Source organism: Rousettus aegyptiacus, unplaced genomic scaffold (genome assembly GCF_014176215.1).
Source record: "Rousettus aegyptiacus isolate mRouAeg1 unplaced genomic scaffold, mRouAeg1.p scaffold_m13_p_1, whole genome shotgun sequence".
NCBI classification, from domain to species: Eukaryota; Metazoa; Chordata; class Mammalia; order Chiroptera; family Pteropodidae; genus Rousettus; species Rousettus aegyptiacus.
In genome coordinates, this window is record NW_023416284.1 from 71,704,483 (window position 1) to 71,724,056 (window position 19,574).

At 32.7% G+C, this 19,574-nt stretch overlaps 1 protein-coding gene across 2 annotated transcripts in view; it reads left to right on the plus strand.

Annotated features, from left to right (window-relative positions):
• The window catches only part of NUP153 (nucleoporin 153), a 65,555-nt gene that overhangs the window by 32,136 nt on the left and 13,845 nt on the right, over positions 1-19,574 (plus strand). For both annotated transcript variants that reach the window (XM_016155858.2, XM_036236885.1), the window contains 8 exons: positions 237-383; positions 3,115-3,164; positions 3,411-3,537; positions 9,624-9,758; positions 10,456-10,554; positions 11,582-11,669; positions 14,425-14,550; positions 17,065-17,679. In XM_016155858.2, coding sequence (XP_016011344.2) covers positions 237-383; positions 3,115-3,164; positions 3,411-3,537; positions 9,624-9,758; positions 10,456-10,554; positions 11,582-11,669; positions 14,425-14,550; positions 17,065-17,679 — 1,387 coding nt within the window. The remainder of the gene's footprint in view (positions 1-236; positions 384-3,114; positions 3,165-3,410; positions 3,538-9,623; positions 9,759-10,455; positions 10,555-11,581; positions 11,670-14,424; positions 14,551-17,064; positions 17,680-19,574) is intronic.

Below are 19,574 nucleotides of genomic sequence, written 5' to 3' on the forward strand. Positions count from 1 at the left end.
TATGTATAAATGTCTACGTATGTATAAATAAAAATACAAACATGCGCATATGCATACACACACACCATTGGTTCTATTACTCTCAGTTTCCCTCTTCGTATTTGCACGCACTGGATGTTTCTCTAGGGAGTACTTACAGTCTCTAGGTCACATTAACTGTTGTCAAATAATTTTTAGTTGTGCATCACTGACATATAAAAATAAATGTTTGTCTTTGATTTTCTTTTACTTTTAAGGTGGACTCTCCACATCCACCTGTTCAGAGACTCTTGACCCCAAAGCCAGTATCTGTAGTAACAAATAGAACAGTTTATTTTAAACCATCTCTGACTCCATCTGGTGAATTAAGGAAGACTAATCAAAGAATAGATAAAAAATACAGTGTGAGTATGTGTTTATTTTTACTAGTCTTTGACTATCGATTAAATTGAACAAGAATAAATAACATAAAATACAAGTACTCTACCGTTTGTTTGCCAACTAGATAATAGTTGGTGAAATTAGTGATGGTTATCCATTGGTATACCTTTAAAATGGCTGGCATCTTAATCAAATCCAAATGATGTTCATGCATAAACACTAGTATGTACTCATGGTTTAGAATAAATAATTTTGCCAGATTTGCTTTATCTGTGTATTTTGTGTTGTCGGACTATATGAAAATATCACACCTGTTCATCTCTAAGTACTCTGTATTCTGAGTACTCATGCATTTTCTAAATACTTTTGTATTCTCCATCTAAGAAATTAATGCCAGTTTCTTCCTAATATTACCTAATAGCTAGTCCATATTCAAATGTTGTTTATAGTTGCTTTTTTGAACCAGAATCCAAGCAAGTTTTACACATTGCTTTCGGTTTGTATTTCTAGGCCTCACACCTTCACCCTTGCCACATTTTTTTTATGTTTAATGACTGCTTTGTTGGCATATAATTCCTACTGTTTATTTAAAGTGTATGGTTCAGTGATTTTAGTATATTCACAGAGTTGTTCAGCCACCACTAGAGCCAATTTTAGAATATTTCCATCACTATTTCTTTGACCTCACAAAAAACTTATACACATTAGTAGTCATTCCTCACTCCTACCCCTCCAGCCCTAGGCAACCACCGATCTGTCTCTGTAGATTTGCTTATTCTGGACATTTCGTATAAATGGTATCTTAAAATATGTGGTTCTTTGTGACTGGCCTATTTCACTTAGCATAATGTTCTTTGAATTCATCTATGTCATAGCATCTATGAAAACTTCATTCCTTTTTATGGCTGAATATTTCATTGTTTGGATATACCAAATTTTGTTTTATGAGTGGAGGACATTTGGATTTCCACTTTTTGACTGGAATGAATAATCCTGCTATGAACTTAGTGTACAAGTGTTTTTTTGTTATGCATGTGGACATACATTTTCATTTCTCATGGGGTCTATACCCAGGAGTGGAATTACCAGACACATTTGTTTTTAAATAGACAAGGCCATTTGTCTTATAAAATGTCCCATATTCTGGGTTCGTGTGTTTTCTCGTGTCATTTAACTAGTGTTTTTTTTTTATATTTACATAGCATCTTACTATTTGTGCTTTTACTTATAGTTAATCTGATTTAATTTTCATAACAATCCAATTTCTTAAAATTTTTCAAACTAAAGTTGATAGAACAGTACAATGTTTACCTTTTGCTCCTTTATCTTGATTCACTTAGTCATTAACATTTTTTCATATTTGTTTTATCAAAATTGAGTATTTTGAACATAATTGTGAACTTACAAACTTGCAAGAAAAATTTTAAGAACTCCACATTTTACTCTATTTGCTTTATCTTTTTCTGTGTGTTTTCTACAAACAAGGAAATCTTTTACATAACCACAGAACAATATTCAAAGCCAAAAATTTAACATTGGTAAATACTATTATCTAATCTATAGATTTTATTTTGATATTGGCGGTTGTGCCAAAAGCAAAAATCCAAGATTATGTCCACGTTTGTCAACTAAATAATGTAGAACAACAGTTACTTAGGAGGTTTTTTTTTTTTTGCATTTTACAACATTGATACTTCTGAAGAGTTCAAGTAAGTTATTGTGTAGTATGTCCTGCAATTCAGAGATGTCTGGTGTTCCTTATTGTTAGGTTCCACTTATATAATGTTGATTGTAATACTACAGAATTGATGCTGAGCTTCTGTCAATGTTTCATAGCAAGAGGCACATGCTGTCAGTTCATCCTGTTACTTGACAATGTGATCATTAGTTAAGATGGTGTCAGTGGGGTTTCTCCACTGTGAAGTTATTACTTTACCTTATAAATTTAATATATATCTTGTGAGGAGATAACTTTGAGAGTATAGGTATCCTTTTTACCTACCAGTGTTAGCATTATTGATGATTTTTGCCTGAATCTATTATTTGTAGATTGTCACAGGGTGGTTTTCTAATTCCACTGTTCTTTCTACATTTATTAGTTGGCATTCTACTGTAGAAAGAATTTTCTTTATTTTTAAAAGTCAACTTGAGTTCTTACATTCAGTAGATTATAATTCTTTATTAGCATTATTTTGATGCTCATATTGTCCCATATTTAGCCTTTGAACTGGCTCCCATGTTTTTTTAATATTTCTTTATTATTTTTTGAACATTTAGTTGCTTTTTATATTTCAAAGTAATCCAGGCTCATCTTGTAAATTTCTGACCCTAGCCCTGTAATCAGCCATTTCTCTGAGGAATCCTGATTCCTGTTAGTAGAGGAACTTGATAGATTTCAGAGAATCATTTCATGAAATGAAAGGAATATCTTTCTGAATTTGCTTGCATGTTTAAAAGGCCATAACAAGAGATAGGTAAAAGTATTTTTGTGGTTGGTAAATAGTATTGTTTGTATACTACCATTTTGTTTAAAGCACGTTTGGGCTCAGTGACATTTTATGAATATATAACTACACTATAACTCTTAGTTTCCATTCAGACAGAAGCCAGGATATAAGGTGAAAATTTTAGGATTCATTAACTAAAAACCATCAAATTCCTCATTCCAAATATTAAAACTCACAGAAGGGTGGTATTAAGAAAATCAAAACAAATAAGCAACCATTTAAATACGGTGTGTTCATTTTTTTCTAGACTGGATATGAAAAAAATATGACACCAGGACAAAATAGAGAACAAGAAAGGTAATGTCATCTTTATAGCTAAACTTCGTATTGAATGTAAGGTCTTTATTTGATTCACATAAATCTTTTTGAAGATTAAGAAGTTGAAAAACAGAACTTTATACACAAAAAAATCTGTCAGTTTTTAAAATTACATTCAGCTGTACATCTATTTTTTTTTTTGCTAAAAGTGCTCTAATTTTTAGGTAATCAGTTAACAAATTACTGTATCATTTGTTTTAATTTTTTTCTCTTTTTTTTGCCTAGTGGTTTTTCTTACCCAAATTTCAGTATGTCTGCAGCCAATGGTTTATCTTCTGGAGTAGGTAGTGGAGGTGGCAAGATAAGACGAGAGAGAACACGCTTTGTGGCAACTAAACCTCCAGAGGAGAAGGTAGAGTTATATACTTAATACTCTTAATGTTTATTTAGAGATTTGGTGTGCTGTGGTGGTGGAGATCTGGAGGGGTGGGTTTTTGGGAGACCTAGAACAGGAATAAACTCTCATTGAAACAACCCTTTCTTCAAAGTGTGTGTGTGTTTTAAACGACCAGGCTTTAAAATTTTTAATCATGTTCACTGTGACAACAGAGAAAACCTAACCTAGTACCTAAAATTTCATGGTGTCATTAAAAAGCCATAGTTCTTCCAAAACAGAACTGTAGTTGAAATTATTTGACCCTCATAATATTATTATACAATTAAGATTTGCTAATTTCTGAAACGTCTATAAATGGATTAGTGTGGTATGTATTCATCTCACTTGACTTTTTTTTATATTATTTGTGAAATTTATCAGAATTGTGAAAGGTAGCTAGATTATTTGTTATATATTTATCCAGTATAAAGATTTACCACAGTTCATTCTGCAGGGTACATTTGGGTTGATATCTAATACTTGCTAAGGTGAATAGTTATGCACTTCTCCCTGGGCTCATGTGTAATATATTCTCTAGACTATCTAGTAATAGAATTTATGGATTATGGGGGATAATACACATCTTCAGATGTATGAGATGTTGCCTTATTACTCTTCAAGGTAGTTTTACAGTTTAACACTTCCACAACAGTAAGTAGATCTACTTTTATTTTATCCTGACCTGTACTCGATTTTGTTTTTTTAAAATTTCTTGCCAATGTGATGGCTGTGAAGTAGCATGCCATTGGAATTTTATTTTACATTTTGTTGTTTACTCAGGAAGGGAGACATCTTTTTGTGAGTTTCTTTGCTATTTGAATTTTCTCTTTATCCATTTTTTTCTAACGGGTTATTCTGTTTGTTTTCTACCTATTTTGAGTTGAATACAGGTCTCATTTCAGTCTTTTTTTAAATGAATTTTGGCCTAGCTGGATCATTTAAGTTTTCATACATAGTATTTTCATTTGTCATTTGTTTCTAAATAAAATTTTATTTGTGACTTTCTCATTGACCCATGAGTGTTTTAGGAGTATATTTTTAGACTTTTAAATAGGAGATCTAACAATTTCTGTTGACTGTAAAATCATGTTTTAATTGAAATTGTTCTATGTTTTAGTATTAATTTTCTTCATGTCTATTAGTATTTTGTTTTACTGGCTTATTTAGAGAAGGAGATCTCCATTTTTTTCTTTATCTCCTCTTTTCTAATTTAGCAGTTTTGTAATTGTGCCTCTTGGACTCACAAGAATCATGACTTATTTGGCCGTTTGGACTTCCTGCCATATAACTTGTGATATTTATACTAGGGGCCTTGGCTCAGTTACTGGTCTTTAGGCTCTGTTTTTACCTTAGGTTCTACTGGTTGCTCTTCTGGACTGTTGCAAAGTGAGAGAATGTATTAATCTATTGTACCATCTTGAAAGAAAAAGTATTGAATACCATCGATTATATGGTGCATAAAATTTTGTAGTTTCCGTAGCAAACCAAATTTCTTTGGTCATTAAGCTCTTTATGTAGACATATTTACATTTAAGAAATGGGTTGTCTTGCTTTATATGCATAAGGAAATTAGTATCAATTAATAAAGCATGAGCTTGTTCTTTAGACAAGATTTTATATTTCTTACTAAAATTTGTGGCCCTGTCTTCTTAAAATTTATCTTTGTATGAGAAGAACATTAGCTTGGTTTCATTTTTGCCCAAGATAGATTTGTGAATTTTGCTTCTTCAGTTTCAATTTTTAAAGATATAATTTCTAAGATCTTTAGCTGAGTCTCAGGTTGATACCTGTAGCTCAGTTTTAGCCATCTCACAGATTTGTGTTTAGTTCGGTTTTGCTGTGTTGAGACATGTAGGGGATGGCGGTAGTTAAATGTTTATTTACTTATTTTTGCTCTTATTACCCAGTATAATTACTAACTGTTAGGAGCTTTACGAAAACCTAACTCCCCAGACCTCTTTATCACCACCTCCATTATCTGGGGCCCCTCTCTCGATTCCAGCCAACTGCCAACTGCCAATTTCACTTCCCAGGATGCCTCACTCAAGTCCTTCTGTCCCTAGCTGTATTCCACATTGGAGTTACAGTCTCCACATTTCTGAGGAAAGAGGTATTAAATAGGATGCTGCCCCAGATTTCCTGTCTACCCTATGTTTTTTTGTCTAGATGGAATAGGTTCGGATAGACTCTTCCTTACTTAATTTGTACCTAATAGTATTTTTTTTTGTTTCAGATGACCACAAGTTTCTTAATTTAGTTTTAGTTAATGGGATTACTTGATACAAGATTAGAGATTCATTTTTGTGGATATTTTAATGGGTCTCTTATGGATATTTTTGTGACCTTTCAGGAAAGGTCAAATAGAAATTTTATTTTTAATGGAATATAAGCAAATTATGCTACTTTCAGGTACTGTTCCTACTTAACAGGGATTGATGTATTTTGATTCTTGGTTTACTTTCTCCCACCTCTGATCAAATCAAAATTTGGGTCAATAGGAATCAAATTTAGAATTAGTTCAAGGTCAGTAATATAAAGAATCAGTATGTCCAAGTATGTGGTTTAACGAGTTAGCATGAAAAATAGGTTGTTCAGGTAATCTGTCCAGGTGTTTTAACGTTTTAAAGGGAAGGAAATAAGGTTTAAGATTGGAGATGGGAAGAAACATCCCTACAGAAATATCCAAATATGTCTTGTTTCCTTCCTCTCCACTCACTCCCAGATTTGATTATGTCTTCAAAATGGAAGAAATTTTGAAATAATTGTGCAATGAACACACATTCCCAGCACTTGATTCTTATTTTTTGTTATATTTTCTTTATCAAATAAATATCCATCTTGTTTTTTGGGCGCATTTCAGAGTAAATTTCAGACATCAATACGCTTCACCCCCAAATACTTCAGCATACATTGCATGAACTAGAGTTAAATTTTGTTGTTTTTAAATTCAGCAAGAATTTACATGTAGTGAAATGTAAAATTCTTAGGTGTACCATTTAATGAGTTTGACAAATGCTTATGCTCATGTAATCCAAACCCCTATTGAGATGTTGAACTCCTGAGGATTTCCAATCCTACAGAAAATTCACTCATGCTCTTGACCAGTCAATACTCATTGCTTCCTACCCCAGGGGCAATCACTGTTCTCATTATTTCTACCATATATTGGTTTTGCTTGTTCTAAACTTTTATGTTAGTACAGTTAATTTAGTGTGCATTCTTTTTTTCCTGGCTTTTTTATGAGTACAGCTACTGTCAACATTCTTGTACCCTTTTGTAGACATGTTTACCTCTTGAGGTAAATACCTAGAAGTGGAGGTCTGAGTAATATTTTATACTCCCACTAGATGTGGAGCATTTCACTTAGTCTACATCCTTACTAGTAGTTGATTGTCATTTTTTTAATTGTAGCCATTCTGCTTTGTGTGTGGTGGTAGCTTATAATTTTAATTTACATTTCCCCAATGACTAGTAATGTGTTTTTGTGTTTGTGCTTATTGGCCATTGGTATGCCTTTGTATTTGAGGTCTCTGTTCAGTATTTTGTCCTTTTAAAAATTAAATCGTCTTATTATTGAGTTTTAGGAGCTCTTTATAAATTGTGGATGAAAGTACTTTGGTACATTGTCATATAAATATTTTCTCCCAGTCTGGCTTGCCTTTCATTATCTGAATAGTATCAGCAGATGTTCTAAATTTCACGAAGTCTTCATTTATTTCTTTCCCATTATTTTTATTGTGCTTTGTGTCTTAAGAACCCTTTTGTGTCTTTCCAGGCTGTAAAGAAGTTCTCCTGTGTTATCTTCTAGAAGATTATAGTAATGCTTTTATGTTTCTAATTTCCTTTTTGATTTCTTACATAATCCATGGATTATTTAGAGCTATGTTTCATCATGATTTTAATCTTTTGAAATGCATCAAGACTTATCTTATAGCCCAGTGTATGCTTTGCTTGATGAATTTTGAAGAATATATATTTTGCAGTTATTGGGTATAGTGTTCATAGAAGTCAGATTAGATTACTGATAGTATTTCTTAGATCTTTGTTCTTGCCGATTGTTTTTTTCGGGGCAGAGGGAAGTGTTTGGTTAAAATTATTGAGAGAGGAGTTAAATCGTCAACTTTTATTTGGTGAACTTGTCTTTTCCCCCTTAATTATGTCAATTTTTGCTTCACGTATTTTGAGGCCCTCATTAGAACCTACATTTTAACATTATTATGGCTCCTCAGCAATGTGCTCCTTTTAATATTACTAAATGTTCTTTAAAAAAAAATCTTTAGAAATATTTTTTGTATTGAAATCTACTTTCAATCTGTTATTAAGATAGCCATCTATTCTATTACTAGAATAAACCGTCTTATGCTTACTAACCACAGGTTATTCCTTTTCCATCCATTTACTTTCAACATATCTATGTTTTTGCATTTAAAGTAAGTCTCTTGTAGACAGATAAGTTAAATCTTGTATTTTTATCTACTTCTGCATAAAAATTGTAATGTTTAAAATTAATGTAATTGTTGATATGGTTGGATAATGGCCTACTTTTTCATTTTCCAATTTCTCTTTTTTTTGATTCTTGTTCTTTTTGAAAGTTGCATTCTTTTGAGTTAAGTAAATATTTGTTAGAATTCCATTTTAATTACTTGGCTATTTATTGTTATCTCTTAGTTACTTAGTGGTTCCTCTTGGGATAACGATATATATCCTTAACTTTTTACATTCTACTTTGTGTTACTGTTGTGCTACTTAAAAAATTTAAGAATCTCGAAACTTCAGTTTGATTTACCTCCTCTTCCTTGTTATTTTATGCTGTATTACATTTGAATAGATAGGCTGTAAGCCAACAGAATATAATTTTGGCTTTATACAGCTATATATGTATTTTAAAGAAATTAAGAGAAAACAAACTTTGTTTTTTTTTAATGTTTTCTTACATTCTCCATTTTTTTCCAGAAATCTGAGTTTCCATTTGGTATCATTTTCTTTTATCCTAAAGAACTTGTAGAACAGGTTTTATGGCAACAGATTCTCGTATTTTTCTTTTATCTAAAAGGGTCTTTGTTTTTTCTTTTTTGGCGGGGTGGTTGACTTTACTGAGATGTAATTTATGTGTAATAAACTGCATCCATTTGAAGTATTCAAATTGTTTTAGCTGGCAGTAAACTTCCCTGAACTCAGACTGCGTTTCCTCTGTGGTGGACAGCAGCCGAAACTCTCTTGTCTTAGCTGTTTGATGTCTGCCTTACACACATGTTGTTTACAGGTCTGCCAGAGATTTGGACTGCTTGTGTGCAGACTTGGGGCTCACCTTCTATGGTCCTTCAGTCCCACATCTTCCCTCATTTTCTAGCTACTGTGGTCACTTAGTCTGTCCTCCGATTCCTCAACCAAAACATTTGCAGTTTTCTCTTTGAATTTCAAGTATCCACTGGCACCAAGAGGAAACACACCCAGTGCCTTTCTCTTCTTCCAGGTGTCTTCTCTCCTCCAGTTTCTGCTTGTTTTGGGTTGCTCTCCAATGTTTTCATTTATTTGTTCTTAATATTTTGTCCACAGTTTATAATTGTTATGTCAGAACACTGGCCAGATGCAAGCTACTTCATCATTAGCAGAAGTGGAACTCTTTTCCTTCTTAATCTGAGTCATTTGAGACTTGGGGGTGGCCTTTGCTATATTGGGTTAAAAACCAAGGCTGTTCACCACACTCATTAGAACTGATGTTTATTAAATGCTTGTTTTATGTGCCTAGACCATATATAACTTTGTATTTTATATTAATAACAACTGTGGTACATATTTTTTCCCTCATTTTCATCAATCAGAAAATTGGTACCTAGGGCAGTTAGGTTCACAAAGTCAAGCATGGCTGGCTGGTGTCACAACTGGAATTCAAATCTTGTTTTTTTTTGATTTAAGAGCTCACATCGTTAACACTGCACGGTGCTTTGTTCTTCCTGTTCTAAAATTATATGTAACTATATAAATTCTACCTCAAAATAAGTAGAGATAAAAGAATGACATAGAGGATGAACTATATCATTATAAAATATATTGTGTTTTAGGAAATGGAAATACCAGTATTACCGAAAATCACTCTACCCATCAGCAGTTCTTCACTGCCTACCTTCAGTTTTAGTTCCCCTGTGATCACAACTTCTCCATCATCGATTAGTCCTGCACAGTCATTAACAAACAAGGTACCAAACCATTGTACAAACAGAGGTGGTTATTGTTGTTATTTAAAAAAAAAAAAATTAATATTCAGTTTAAAGCAGTGACAAATTTTCATTATGGAAAATCAGTAACTCAGAGTAAGAAGACAAAAATGGAAATGGTATCTTGCTATTTTATTTATTTATTTATTTTTTATGCCTACAGTGCCCGGTCTTCCTAGGTGGTCTATTTTGCTTTTTTAAAAAAGTGCACATTATAATAGGATGTTATAATGGGACTGTTCTTTAATTTCTTTTGCAGTGTGTTAGAGAAAAAGATAATTTTAAGTTTGTAAACAGTGTTTTCAATTAAGGTACGTTTTTCCATGTAAGAATAGATTTATTTTTATTTTTCACATAGTTCTAATATCTTTAATCTGAAATTTTTATGTTTTTGTCTTGGCTTTTACTTTTTCTGAACATAGGTTTATAGATATTTTTCTCCTTTGGACAAATATCCATATCTAAAATAGTGTATACTTCTATTACAAATGGAAGCCAGATTTTATAGCAATTACTGTTAGTGTTTGTCTGAAGTTAAAAAGTGATTTTTAAACTTAAAAGGGGAAAGGAATTTGCTTTTGACTTCTTTGGAATAATTAGTTTCCTTAAGGTCTATTTTATTGTAAATTTCTTTTTCTAAAAAGCTCTTTTTGTAACTCTTAATAATTTGGAAAACCAGGTACAAATGACCTCTCCAAACAACACTGGCAGTCCCATATTTAGATTTTCATCTCCAATTGTAAAATCTACTGAGGCAGATGTACTACCTCCACCATCTGTAAGTAGTAACGAATGACTATTTCATATTTATTGATTTCAAAGGTGTACTATATTTTTATCAAATCCAAGATGCCATTGGTGGTAAGAAGTACCATTATTTTTCTTCCAACTTAAAAAAATTAAAATGTACAGAGAATTTGAATGAATGAACACCTGCATATTTTTTCACACACACATACATACATAAGCATATGTGTTTTCTCATGTACCATTTGAAAGTTAAAATGCAGACATCTTAATACTCTTGATACTCTTTTATGTATCCCCTAAGTTAAAGGACATTTCTTTGCCTACCCACAATACAGTTATACTCACAAAATAAAATATGATATGATAATAACATAGTCCGTATTTAGATTCCTTCATCATTCCCAGACTGTCCTTTAGTTGCTGTTTTGTTTTTCTTGGTCCTGTATCCAGTTAAGATTAAGACCTAAATTATAATGCATTTAGATAACATGTTTCTTGAATTGCCTTTAACTTAGAAAAGTTTTAGGTTTTTATAAACAATATGTATTTTTTTTATAATTAAGAAATATGTTGTGTAAGAATAAGTTTAGTGTTCAATTTGCTATACCCTTATTTGACAGGTATATCATTTTGACATGTTGCCCTTTGTTTTTATTGTGTTCTTGTTTTCTGTTGCAACTAGATGTTCCAGATCATTTTGTAATTTCCCTGCTGTATGCCTGAAATCTATCCATTGTCCAAAAAGCCTCATACTTTTTATTAGAAAAAGACATTTAGAAACAAAATTGAGTATTAGGAACACATTATTATTCTGTGTACTGCTTTGAAAGAAAAAAACGCCTAAGAAATAAAAAATGTTACTGTTAAACTATGACACATCATTTGTTATAAGAAGCATCCTAATTTCTGAGATTATAAAATAGGAAAAACTGTGAATCTTAGAATAAATGAAATATATATTTGATTTGGAATTAAAAAAAAAGCTATATATTTGATATTTGTTTAAAACTTAAAACTCATGTGACACTTAGCAAGGATAATTTTTCTCTTTACAGATTGGATTTACATTTAGTGTGCCAGTTGCAAAAACAGCAGAACTTTCTTGCTCTAGTAGTATTTCAGAACCAATTACAAGTAGTTCAGGTAAGTAAAGATTTCTTGTAAATTTTTACATTAAAATAGTTGCATGGATTAGATTAGTATTTCAAATTCTCTTACCTTTGGCAATTTCTATAAATACTTCCATTCGTGTGAAGTTAGCTCTGAAAATCAAATAGGAGGTAACACCAACTTTTTGACAATGCCTTTTAGTAATTATCCTCAGGAATACTTAGCTCCCTAAATGTAAATGTTACGGTTTGGTTGTGTGGGGAATAGTCACAGCAGCAGATTTTCCATTGTCTTTGGTCAGAATAAGGTGACAGTTAATTATAAATGAAATCTCATTATAATAAATTCAAGGATTGTGTATTCCATCTCTAGGTTTACTGTTCAGTTCATAGCATTTTTATTATGTCAGAGTTATGCTGGCCTCTGCAAATAGCAATAATTTCTGAACTCAAGAAATAAATGAATAATTTATTCTATTAGGGAAATAAATGAATAATCAGATAATTAAATAGGATTTTGTTGTAGTAGCAGTCATTTTCTTTCAAGTATTTGGTGTTTATGAAATGGAGACTCATTTGGGCTGAGTTACTCAGGTCAAGAATTTTTGAACATTTTATCCAAGAAATAAAATAGCAAATGCAAGAGTACAGGAACAAGAGAAAAATCATGATATACTTTGAAAATTACAAATAGTTGAGAGGTAGCTTTAAATTCTAAAAATTTTTGAATGCTCTGCTAAAGAATCGAATTTAAATCTGAATGTAGTTGGAAGACATTGAGAGGCAACCAACTGAATGGGGGAAGATATTTGCAAACAACACCTGATAAGGGCCTAATAACCAAAATACATAGAGAATTTATATAATCAACATTAAAAAAACAATCCAGTTAAAAAATGGGCAGGGGACCTGAACAGACACTTCTCCCAACAAGACATACAAACAACCCACATACATATGAAAAGATGCTGAACTTTGCTCGCTGTTAGAGAAATGCAATTCAAAACCATAATGAGATACCATGTCACACCTGTTAGAATGGCTGTTATCAACAAGCCACAATGGAAAAAACAGTATGGACGTTCCTCAAAAAATTAAGAATAGAATTACCATATGACCCAGCAATCCTTCTGGGTATCTACCTCAAAAAGTTGAAAACATTTATTGATAAAGACATACACATCCCAATGTTCATTGCAGTATTCTTCTTTTTTTGATTATAGCTATCCTAGTGGGTATGAAGCAATGCTTCCTTGTTATTTTGATTTGCATTTCCCTGGTGATTAATGGCGTTAAGCTTCTTTCCATATGCTTGTTGGTCCTTACATATTTTCTTAGGAGAAATGTCCAAATCTTTGCCCATTTTAAAACTGGTTTGTCTCTTTATTGCTGAGATGTAAGCATTTTTATATAGTCTGGATACTATATCCTTATCAGACGTATGATTTGTAAATAATTTCTCCAATGGATTATCTTTTTACACTTTCTTGATAATGTCTTTACATTCACAAAAGTTTTAATTTTGATGAAGTTCAAATTTTTTTTTTTTTTGCTCATATTTTTGTGTCATGTCCAAGAATTCATTGCCAAATCCATTGTCATGGATCTGCCTCCTAGGAGTATTATGGTTTAGTCCTACTATTTAGATAATTGATCCATTTTGAATTAATTTTTGTTTATTGTGTGAGGTATAGGGGTAGGCAGGATTTTTTGAAACTACTTTTTAATTGACAAACAGGCAGAAAAACATTGTTATTTATATTTTATTATAGAACATTTCAGACATTCTCAGAAGTTGAATCCCCATATACTCTTTACCCAGCTTTGACATTTACCATTTCTTGAACAATCTTGTCCTTCCCTCCCTCTCTCCTCTTCTCCCTTCCTTCCCTCCCTCCTCACACATATAGCCACACCTATCAGGTTATTTTGAAACAATCTAACACATATTTCATCCGTAAACAATCCAATACATATTTCTTCTGTAAACAGAAATTTCCTCTTTAAAAATATAACCACAAAACCATTATCATACTCAAAATATAGATCTCTTATTTAAGTAAAAGAATATATTCGTTTTGAAAAGTTTGGAAAATATAAAAAAGTGAAATTTGCAATAAGTAAAAATTACTCATCGCTTGCTGCCATCATTATTCTTAGGTGTAAAAATTTAAAATCTTCTGGACCTGTGACCTCCTTTTACCCATTGTTGTGCTTTTAAGAATAATTTTTGTGGTTGCATAGCATTTCGTCATGTCAGTATTCTTTAATATATGTACCCAGCCCCTTAGCATTTATCATCCAGGTTTTCAGTATTATAACTGAAGGATATTTGCAATCATGGAGTGAATTTCTAGAAATGAAATAACTCACTCAGTTGAATATTTTTTAAAGTTTTTTTGATTAATATTACAAATTGCTTGGTAATTGTTTATATATTTCATGCAGTGTATCAGCTCACCCCAGTTGCTATAGCGTCTTCATGTTTCATCTTGATTTTTTTGATTACCAGTGAATTCATTGGGTAATAATTACAGTTTCTAGTTTTTGCCACGTTGGAGGGAGAGATTTACAGTTTGGGAAATAGTAGTATTATTTCCTTATAGTAGTATTATTTCCTTATAGTGGCAAGTTAACCCTCTACTTTTTAATTTGTTCGTTATCTTTGAATTACAGTGACTTTTCTATGATGTTTTAGAAGCTGATCAAAATTTTTATTTTTTAATACTTAACTTGAGTCTAGTGCTTTTTCTTGGCATAATATCTTTTATAATTAAAAAAAATTGCAGCTCAAGATATCACTGCAGTGAACAGTACAAACTGTAAGAATCAGCTCGAGGAAGACTGTGAGTGCCCTTTTAGACCTGCAAAAGTCCTGAAAGAAGGAAGTGTTCTAGATATTCTGAAAAGCCCTGGTAAGATAATGGGTGCCTTTGCGATATTTTAAAATCTTAATTATAAACTCATGATATTTTAATTTGTGGTGTACTTTAGGCTTTAAAAAAATTATGGCTAATTGGATAGATGATTGACTTCTAAATGTAGATATAGTCAGATATAATTATTTTGGAGGAAATATCTTAGAAACTCTACTTATTTCTTTAGAATTCAAGGACTTTTGTACTAAAATGAAGTCTCTAAGAGGGAAGTATAGAAGGAGAAAAAGAAGCAAGTATAGGATGAATTGCCTATTAATAGATATAGGCCAATATGGAGTAAAAGTAAATAACCCTGATGATATACTTGCACATGTCTTTCTTGTGAGCATTGAACTGCCTTGTTCTTCTTAGATTATCCCCCAATTGTATATATATATATATATATATGTGTATAATAAAACAAACACTTACTGGTTCTAACATATATATAATGGATAGTACTCACTTGAAACAAAATGTTAAAGCTAGTAAGTAGTAATTTGGAGGTAATAGGAAATCCTCAAATAGGAGTAAGTTTTAGGTATGAAAATTAAAGAGGGTAGTCACAAGTTCACTTGTAATGTGTACTGTAAGAATGCCCAAGTGGTTTATAGGATACTCTAGTAGCTCAGAAAGAATTTAGACCCAGCAGATATGTTCACGTATAATTGAAAAGAAATTTCAGAATAAGGTTGTCATCAACAAGATTTAGAAGAATTAGAATTTTTTGGTCTAGCTGTCTCATTTTATAGATGAGTACACTGAATACAGGAATCTTAATAATTTAGAACAGTCGTCCCCAACCTTTTGGCACCAAGGACCGGTGTTCCTATGAGCATCTAATGCCTGCTGATCTGAGGTGGAGCTGAAGTAGCGATGCTAGTGCCTGGGAGCAGCCACAAATACGGATGAAGCTTCACTAGCTTGCCTACTGCTCACTTCCTACCATGCAGCCCGGTTCCTAACAGGCCTCAGACCAGTATAGGTCTGCAGCTTAGGGGTGGGGCACCCCTAATTTAGAATTAACCGAGTAGTAGATAAGCATCAAATTAACATAGTTTATCTTCATATAGAGTACACTTCATATTTGTAATACTTACTCCTCTCCCCTTTTAACTTTAAATATTAAAAGTTAATAGTGTGGGAGTCATATTTCATTTGAGGGGAAAATTAGGAAAATCTGAAAAAGTAGAAGGAATAGAAACCTGTAATACCTTGAGATGGTTACTGGTAAAACTTTGCCAACCTTAGGGACTCAAAATAATCATTAACAAAATAGTACATTGTTGACCACTGGGAGTAACCTTGGGATTGTTTTTGCCATTATGCAAAAAATAGCTCTAGGCTGAATTATTTCTTGGTAGCACTAGAAAATCTCTAACAGGAGCATTTGAGATCTTGCCCCCTGGCGTATATCATCAGTTTGGCTCAAATAAACTCTTAAAAAAAAAAAGTCTCTTAACCTTCTATATATCTTCTTCCCTTTTCTTTTGGTCCTAAAGGCCAGAGAAACAGGTCTCTGAGTTTGTTGGTAAAGTAAATATTAATTGGTCCATAATAATGAAACATCAATCTCACAGAGTTTTAGTGGATCAGTGAATCAATGCAATGATAGCAGTTTTGATAGTACAAAAACTTTTTCGCCCTGTTATTCCATGGTTCTACCTGAATACCTTAATTGTGTAACTATACCTTCAGTTGTTATTAAAAAAAAAAAAAAAAAAAAAGGTATACTTACAACATGAAAGGCTCTGAGATTATATTGGAGAGTTAGCTGAGGCAATTTTGTTTGAATTACTGTTTGGTAACTTTGCAAAGGCACACATTTGAGTTGAATGAGCTTGTGCTCTGTTAGGATTAACTGGGTCTTAATTTTTGTATTTCTTGGATATACCAGATGATTTGGTACATCTCTGTTGAAATTTATCATATATGTCATTGAACTGTTACTATTTTAAAGCTCTATAGAATTTAGTATAATTAAAAGTAATTCTTATCACTCTGTTGTATGTTGGAGAGACATCTTTCCAGTGACCATATCTACACAGCTCAACTGTTTTTTTACCACAAGTAGAGGATACCACAGTAGTGAATTGTGACTGGATAAAACTCAATGATAATAGATATTGATGTCATTTGACATAGCCAACAGAACATCTGGAAGGAGAGACAGAAGAGGGAGGAAGGCTATGAATATACTATATGTAGATCAGTGTTCAGGAAGGCAAAAACATAGATGACAGAATAGATCAGTAAATTAATACAAGTTAAAGCCTAAAATTAGGTATTGGTTGAATTATAATAGAGAAATCCCTAGAGGAAGAAGGTGATGTACTACAAATTAAATATCTTTTGTGTAATTTTAACTACATCTAAGTGTCATTTATTATATAATTAATAATAGTGGTTAGGTGAAAATTACCTCTTAAGTGGTAATATTTAAGTTAATGTTTTGATTAAAAAGCTTTCTCTGACCTTTTCTTTTTACTGTCTTCTTTTCTCCCATTGTAGGTTTCACATCACCAAAGGCAGATTCTTTTGCTGCTGAGCCTACTAGTACAAGCCCAGTAGTTTATACAAGACCAGCAATAAGTAGCTTTTCTTCTAGTGGAATCGGATTTGGGGAAAGTTTAAAAGCTGGATCATCGTGGCAGTGTGATAATTGTCTACTCCAGAACAAAAATACAGACAACAAGTGCATAGCCTGTCAAGGAACAAAATTGCCAAAAGATAATGCTAAACAGACTGGAATTGGGACACCAAGTAAAAGTGGCAAACCAACTATTTCTGCATCAGGGACTGGTTTTGGAGATAAATTTAAACCAGCAGTAGGAACTTGGGATTGTGATACGTGTTTAGTGCAAAATAAACCAGAAGCAATAAAATGTGTAGCTTGCGAAACACCGAAACCTGGAACTGGTGTTAAGCGAGTCCTTACGTTGCCCGTGGCTTCAGAAAGTGCTATAACCATGGCCATTTCATCTTCCAGCTGCACTGTGACCACTGCTACCTTAGGATTTCCAGATAAATTCAAAAGGCCTGTGGGATCTTGGGAATGTCCAGTATGCTGTGTTTCTAATAATGCAGAAGACAATAAATGTGTGTCCTGTATGTCTGAGAAACCAGGTATGTTTTTGGCTGTTTGTAATGCTTTTGCTCCTTACTTTAGTAGAACATTTTAATTTATTCTATGTAAAACCACTGCGAACATCCTGAATAAATGTTTCAAGATGAGCATTTCCTTATACATCGTAACTTTTCTAAGCTATCTTGAGGTTAAAATGAATTGCTTGGTGTTGGAATTTGCATGTTATCTTAAAATAGGCTGTTAATCAGCCCAGGATATACTTTGACCTCTTCTTTGTATGCATTTTTATCAGAAACTTCTTGCTCTTGATCATTTTCAAAGTTGATTAGATGCCAAAAGGTTTTAGAATGGGACAATCTCAAACTTTTATGTAAAACAAAGTATTACTTTGTCTCTTTTTTTCTCTAAGTACAAGCAAGGATGGCTAGTGCTCATTTCTAGGGAAAGTTTCATTAAGGGGTAGACAGTATTGCTTTATGAAAGGCTGCAGCTAAATATTAATGGTGACACCTATACCTGTAATACCATTTGCCAGAGATATGCAATGGTAGCAAATGATTGGATCATCAATGAAAAAGGCTTAGACGGCTAGAGAAATGGAGTTAGGTTTGAGCTTTTCCTGTTTCTCTGTTCAAATTCTAAAGAGTTACTGAAGATTTATATCTGAAAATGACTGCTGTTTTTGTAATACTGTTATATAATTATTTGGTAAAGATATATGGTAAAGTGGGTACTAAATAAAACACAATATGAGTATCCTGAGGGGAATTATATGGGTAGCTTTATGTCTGCAATGAAATGCTCTTGAGTTATTAACCTAGACCCGTGTCTGAACATAGGGGTGAGGCTTATTTCTCATTCCTACTGGACATCTCCATGAGAGTAAGATTTCAGAATCCTCATTTTGAATTATCTCTCCCTCACCTGACACCCTTCCTTCCCTTAAAAAAAAAAAAAAAAAAAAAAAAAAAAACAAGCAAATCAGCCCTTGATGCATGTAGGAAACCAAAATTCAATCTGAGTTGATGGGAGAATAAAACTTTGTGTCAGGCAGTGAATTGTTAACATACAAAGCAAGGAAGCACATATATGTACTGAAGAACTCTGACTTCATCGTATAAAATTGAGCCATCATTTTAAGTAGAAGAGTGATATGGTCATAGTTGTATTTGTTAAATCATTTGTCTTTTTTAAAAGATTTGAAGGTGGCAAAATTTGGGGACCAGAAGACAGGTTAAGAAGTTCTATCAATAATAATAGGCAAAGATAATGGTGATGTGTACTAATGAAATGAGAGGGGAATGTGGAATAAGGTATAGATGAAGATGTTGGTTTCAAGCTGCTTAAAGCTGAGTTTTAGTTATTTGTGAGGTCTTTGGATATACTGATAATGGACCCTCTGGGCTAGAGATAAGAGATTTGGGAGTCATTAGCCCACAGTTTTCAAATAAGTCATGGAAATAGAGGTGACGGAACATGAATGAGGGGAGTGAATAGAGAAAATGGCCTAAAACTGAGCTCCGTTAACTTAAGGGAGTAGCAGAAATAAAACTTTGGAACAGTTAATTTTTTTTTAAAGAAATAACCAAGAGGAAAAACATGGCACTGGTTGCCTCTTGGATGGATGGATTTAATGGAACAAGACCTGAAATCTCAGTAAGAAGGCTATTAGTCAAGAAATGAGGGAGTCTTGAAATAGAATCGCAGTGGAAGAGTCAGAAAAAGAGAATGAAATAGACTTGAAATACGTAAGGGAGAAGGATCTATCTAGCCAAGCTAGTCAGGTGGATAGTAGAAATACCATCTAAGAGACCACAGGGATGAAGCTCAGAAGTGTGGATTGCAGGTACAAATCAGGAAACTTTTCTTGGTGATTAAAACTATCAAAGTATATTAGAGTTTGTGAAAAGGGAGCGATTTTATTAGCAAGATG